This window comes from Priapulus caudatus, unplaced genomic scaffold (assembly GCF_000485595.1).
Source record: "Priapulus caudatus unplaced genomic scaffold, Priapulus_caudatus-5.0.1 Scaffold76, whole genome shotgun sequence".
Taxonomy (NCBI): Eukaryota; Metazoa; Priapulida; class Priapulimorpha; order Priapulimorphida; family Priapulidae; genus Priapulus; species Priapulus caudatus.
Genome location: NW_014577137.1, coordinates 503,362 through 509,866, shown reverse-complemented (window position 1 = coordinate 509,866; position 6,505 = coordinate 503,362). Strand labels below are relative to the sequence as shown.

General features: G+C 42.0%; 1 protein-coding gene across 1 annotated transcript in view; it reads left to right on the top strand.

Annotated features, from left to right (window-relative positions):
- Positions 1-6,505, top strand: part of LOC106821520 (metabotropic glutamate receptor 3-like) — a 35,775-nt gene that overhangs the window by 956 nt on the left and 28,314 nt on the right. Inside the window, exon 2 of the mRNA XM_014826369.1 lies at positions 384-579. Coding sequence (XP_014681855.1) covers positions 384-579 — 196 coding nt within the window. The remainder of the gene's footprint in view (positions 1-383; positions 580-6,505) is intronic.

Below are 6,505 nucleotides of genomic sequence, written 5' to 3'. Positions count from 1 at the left end.
TCTCCCTGCCTCCCTCTTTCTCCACCTTTCTATCTTACTCGTACCCGGCCTTCAGCTTAAACCCTTTATTTTTTTTACTGCCTGCATGGCTCTCTTTCGCCACTTCGCTCTCTGCCTTACTCACATCCTAGATTCCTCTCCGTACTTTCACGGCGACGTTTCTCCTCTCTCTCTCTGTCTCTCTCTCTCTGTGTCTCTTTCTTTCTCTTTCTTTCTCTCTTTCTCTGCTTCCTTGTTTAATTTCACTGCCTGGCTTTCTTTCGCCACTCTCTGCCTTTCTCACATCCTAGGTTTCTCTTCGTACTCACGACGACCTTCAGCCTGTAGAGCGATTATATTCGTTCGTTAATAATAATGTATTCACTCATCTTCGTTCATTACAGAACCTTGTCCACTGGTTGCCCGCCGTGTCCATGAGTAAGCACGGCTACCGACGACAGCAAGTGTCGTGGTCGGCTCAAGCCATCGCCGCCGCTCTGCTGGCGCGTATTGTCGTCTATCTTAGCGTCGCCAACGCATCGTCGTCGATCGAGTGGCCGCTGCAGCGGATGGCTAACATCAGTGGCGACGTGTTTATAGGTAAGACTTGATGATGGCCGCCGATCACATTAACATCTACTTCTGTAGGTGTGACTGAGCAAATTTCCATGGGAAGGCGGGTAGAATTTCGCGAGTCAGCTAGGTATTGAGGAGAATATCTTGCTTATTTCGAGCACTTTACAGAAATAAATCATATGTAGGATGTAATGTTAGGTTGAAGGGATTATGAAAATATTATTTATTACATTTATTTTAGGATGGCTATATTTATTTTGCTTTTTGTGTTTTTTTCTTGCCCCTTCCCAGCAGGCTACACTGCTTCCATTTCACGCTTAAGAATATATCTCAATCAACCCATCAATCATTCAATCAATCAATCAATCAATCAATCAATCAATCAATCAATCAAATATCGGCATTATTTTAGATTCTAACTGTCTTAGCGCGATGAAGATACAAATTAATGCGCAGCTGAATCAGCAGTTTATGTTATATGTGTGTGTATATATATATATATATACATTTATTCATTTATTTATGTACGTAGTATATAATTTATGACTTAATCGGTAACACCCCCTTGCCTGCTAAATTTTAGTCTCTCTTACAATAGCCACGGTTTTGTCCAGAGCTTGATACGGGCACTTACGGCGTATAGAGCGTGGCGCAGATGGGGTCGTTGTCGTATCAGGTACTACAGATATGTACCCGAGGTAGTTTTAGGTTGGTTTAGTATTATGTTTATATTTTTATATGAGGTATGTTTAGGGTAGGGTTAGGGTTAGGTTAGTGTTAGGGTTAGGGTACACTGTCGTGTACAGTACAAGTCTTGGTAGCACTTTGTGTATCATATATGTACCGTCGCTACCCGTATCCTGTAGTAACCTGATACACGAGCAAGAGCCGCCTTGAGCCATAGTGGCTTATTCATAATGGCGGCATCGCATGCGAACGACAAATGTGCTGACAAAACATTTTATATCCGGCGAGGGCATAAGGCGTGTGTAGTGTGTGTGTGGTGTGTGTGTGTGTGTGTGTGTGTGTGTGTGTGCTGCGATGTGTGTGTGTGGCGTGCGTGCGTGCGTGTGTGCGTGGGCGCGCGGCAGCGTCCGTCGTGTGGGCGGGTGTTGTGTGAATGTCTGTGTAATCTGTGTTTGCATATAATCGTATTAATATATATATATATATATATATATAGGTATATATATATATAGTAATATTATGTATATGAGCGAACGCGCGATAAACACGTGATTCCCCTTGCTATTCTCAACGAGCAAATAACACATCATTGTTATGAACACATAGCTTTGGCCAACATGTCATCAGCTCAAATTTAGGACTTCCTCTCCGTTACTACGAAGGATTTATCGACAGTCAGATATTCGTCCAGCAGTTGCCGTTGTTCATTTCGTAATAGGTGCCGGTTCTGGCGTCAAAGCCTCGCCTGATTCCACGCAGTCTTGGATTCACTCCTGACCGTTATGGTCACCAAAACCAATAGCACAATATGAATGGATTGACAAACATAGAGCTGCTTACTCTTCTTTTACAAGAAATTTATCAAGAGCTCCTCATAGTAAGAATTTTGATTACTACGATACGATTGATAGATAGAATTTTCTTATTATGCGAGCTAATTGATATTATTCTTCTGCAATAACGCCCCCGTTATCGTTATCGCATAGATTTCTGCACGATGAGTGGTGGGTGAGATGTATTGAACTGTAGATATATAGTGTTGCATGTTCCTTCGCAAATGGTGCGACTCACATAGTCACATATACCCTGCGCGGCTGCGCGTGGGTACCACAGCTCTGTAAAGCTAGAGTGTGCGCGCAGGTGCTCATGGTAAATCTGACCTTCACTGCGCTGTGCCTGGCCGCGCTCTTGCGAGCTGTTTTATGCGTCAATATATGAAACCAACTTATACAAGATCAAAGAAGTCAAAGAAGAATGAGCCGCCTTTAATGTTTTGTCGATTTGCTCGATTTCTTTTACATCGCGTTGTTTGCCGGTTTGATGCCACGACAGAAACCAAAAGAAAAACAGAACTGCGAAACCGAAAACCGTGACTAGCTAGAAAGACGTATAATTACCTCGATGGATAATCACTGTGATTATATCAGTAGACGATCTACGATTACTGAAATATTGCCAAAATAATGGCATCGGTAATCTATCACATGATTTTGCTTGTAGCTAACCTCTTGCATAAACCCCTTTGAATGTAATCACAGTAAAAATCATATAAATGATAAATGAAACTATAAGTGACACGTGCTCGAATAAGTGAACGTTAGGCTTGAATGAAAAGCTGTAGAAATCATGCCCATTCTAGCTCAAAATAGAATGCGATTAATCGACCACGTTTGGCGCCATTTTGGATAGTGGCGGCTTGGTGACGGGAAGCTACATCAACACAGTTATTGCTGACGTCGTTATACACCACAGACTTGCGAATAGGGCGAGAAAAACCGCTGTTCGTAACATTCTTCCTGATAATTGTACACTTCTAAAAAACTGAAACCTTTCAAATCATGTTCCCTGAAAAGCTTTTGTCTTTAAGCCTACTATGTAGATCTAGACAAATGAAAGCGTACGCACTGCGCTAAAATGTCTCCTTTTACCTAAGTGTTTACGTTTTGCGGCCGGATTTCTAAAGAATCTGCCATTAAATCAAAAAAGCTTTTAGCTGAACATCGGTCATTGGGTTCTTCAATGTCGGCAGGGCGAGTTGAACGACCGTATCTTTGGAGACTATTTGACTGCGTTATACATTGCGACCCCGCGCAATACCATATCATATCTGGACGTGATGGCGGTGATTGGTTTATCACAGATTGATGCACAACGCCACCTATATACGATACATTAGCACGCCTTCGTTGTCGTCTATAGTTGGTAGTGGGAACGTTTTTGATAAAAGTTTACGAGCGCGACTGACCATATGCCGCGTTCCCCCGTTCGGCTTACACCGAGATGCGAATTAGACGAATTTAAATGTTTCCATACATTGTCGAGCAATTTCCTAAAGACAAGAATTTGTCGAAAAATGCTCCGCATGCAGGTGACACTGAGGTCGACACCTGCCAATATTCACCATGGCAACGAAATCCCACCAGACTTAAGATTTAAGAACGATTTTGTGACAACATATGATACGCGGGCACGATTAGCCAGGTTACACTCAACGTTGCGTGCGAACGAAAGCTGGCCGTTAGACAAAGAAACAGTCACACGTTTTAACGTTCACGCTTATCGTATCAATTGTATCACGATTGTTAATTGCGTATTGATAAATTCTCAACTTCGGCTGTATCGTGTGATTTATATTGTGTCTACACTGGTGTGAAAACAAGCTGTCCAGTTGACCAGTGTGCAATATTTCATCGATCTGAAATGTTGAGTTTGGAAGCGTGGTCGTTGTTAATACACACATAAGTGTTCCAAACGAGAATTGTACAAACAAAGGAAATGAGGAGATAAAGGAAAAGACAGTGTGTTTGAGAGAGAGCGCGCGCGCGCGCGTGCGTGCGTGCGTGTGTGTGCATATGCATATGCATGTACAACGGACAATAACTGGCAGCCTTGCTCCACCATTATATGCACGTACAGAGCAAATGATTGAATTCCGAGAGTACAGTAACAGCAAACGTAGCGCAGTATGTTGCAGGTGCGCATTGACTGCCTAGTACGATCATTGCGGCACAAACACACATGCCATATCGTAAGGAGCCGCGTACGGCAGGAGCGTAATAATTACGGTAGCGCCTTGTTAATATACCAACGCTGCAACAGCTGTTATAATATATCATCGGTAGTGAATAATAATAGACAATAATAATAATATAATACAATATAATATAATAATAATAATAATAATAATAATAATAATAATAACAATAATAATCCTCACAGATGAGCAGAAAGGCTGTAGAAGAGCGTCTAGAGGGTGCAAAGACCAACTTCTCATCAGTAACATGATTGTGGAATTTCATAGGAACCTATGAATGGCGTGGATCGATTATAAGAAAGCCTTCGACGGTGTCCCACATTCCTGGATTCTCGCAGCCATGAGAATCTACCAATCATCATTCAGTTCGTGGAAGCTACAATGAAGGAATGGAACACTAAAATTCTCCTCTTCTTTCAAGGAGGCTGCCTCAGGACAGAAGATATCTCCAAGATTCTTCAAGATTTTCCAAGGCGACTCGCTCTTTCCCCTGCTATTCTGCTTAGCACTAACACCGCTTACCAACATGCTGAATAGACAGGGGCTGGGATTTACAGTCGATATAAACACAACACCATCAGCCACCTGCTCTACATAATGGATCTATTATTATTCACTCCTGATATTATATATTCACTAAAATTTAGCTGAGATGCACAAACCTGCGTATTTGGCACAAGGCACTTGTCTTAGCCACACCATTATTAGCACACTTTACTATAAAGTCTTACGACTAGTATCCCAAATTCTCTAATTGCTCGACTACTTGGAAAGGATGCTTATATTTTAGGGTATATAATTATACATAATTCCCGTTCCTAGCGGGAATTAGCGGCGTTATGCACCTATTTCGATGATGGGTAGGTAATTCTGTGATTATATCTGAGAGAAATGCTGCTACGTTGAGATCAATGACCATGGTTATGGTGACATCCAGTGTAGCTTGAGATATATATCACGGCCATTAGGTTTTGCGTAGGACTACACGATAAGGGCGTGACCCGCCGAGAAATCACTGCTTGCATCAGCTACATGACGTCAGCCGCGTGACGTCAGCCGCGTGACGTCATCCGCATGACGTTGGCCGCGTGACGTCAGATATATGACGTCAGATAAGTGAAGCAAGGCCGGTCTCGGCGAGCCCGCTCTGTGAGTGGAGAGCTGGCGCACTGCTTCCGGATTGCTATTTCATTTCATAGGGGTCAGGAAGATTTCACGTTACCTGCCTGCACGTGAAAAGCTTTAACCCCAACCTGCACCCTAACATTAACACTGAGAATAATCCTAACACTACACCTATAGCTAGTCTTAAGCCTAACCCTATCTGTAATGATCTTACTACCATTTATCCCTAACCATAACCTTGCGAGTATCCCTGACACTAAGCCTAAACCTAGTAATAAACAAATTCTAATCACATCACCAATGTTTTCATGGCGTCGATTACAGAGCGCGAATCACGTGCTCATGTGTCCCCGTCTTTGTCCTAATTTCTACTCGTAATGATGTTATTTGAACTCAACAAGATGGCATCATCAATTACTTTCCACGTATCGTCAATAATGTTTTCTTAGATCTTCACCTCAGGCGGAAATCCTACAACCTTAAATCCGCTAAGCGAAAAAAACGTGTAAAAAATATCAAATAAGAACGCATGGTCTTATAACCCTATTCCTAAGCCAGAGTTACAAAAAACCTAAACAACGAATTAGAATGCCTTGCAAAATACAACCGTCCTATAACCGTAAGCTGATAAGACCAAAATAAATCCAAAATGAAGCGCAAAATTCAAGCGCAATTTAAAAATACGCTGAGTAAAGCAATCATGAAACTGTTTATACCTCAACTCGTCACTTTTCACAATAAAGTAAAACTGCCGACGAAAAGTCTAGGCGAAAGTTAAGGTTTATCGTCTTAAAGCGTTACGATGGAGACAAAAGCAAGTTTCTGACCCCTCAATTTTGACGCTTGCCCGATGTAAACACACTCGCTTTGAACATGACTTCGTTTATTCATAAGATTTGGCAGGGCGTTCAGAAGCAGCCAGCGTAAATACGATGAAGATTTACAGAAAATTGTCGGACAATTTGTTGCAATTGTTATAGTTTATTCATCACTATTTTCTACCTTTTCGCTTTGTTTCTCATACAGCTAAATCTGCCTGACTCCATTTCACGTACTACTGCTAATGTAACCTTAACAGCCCTGACCCGTTAAATCTATCGACAT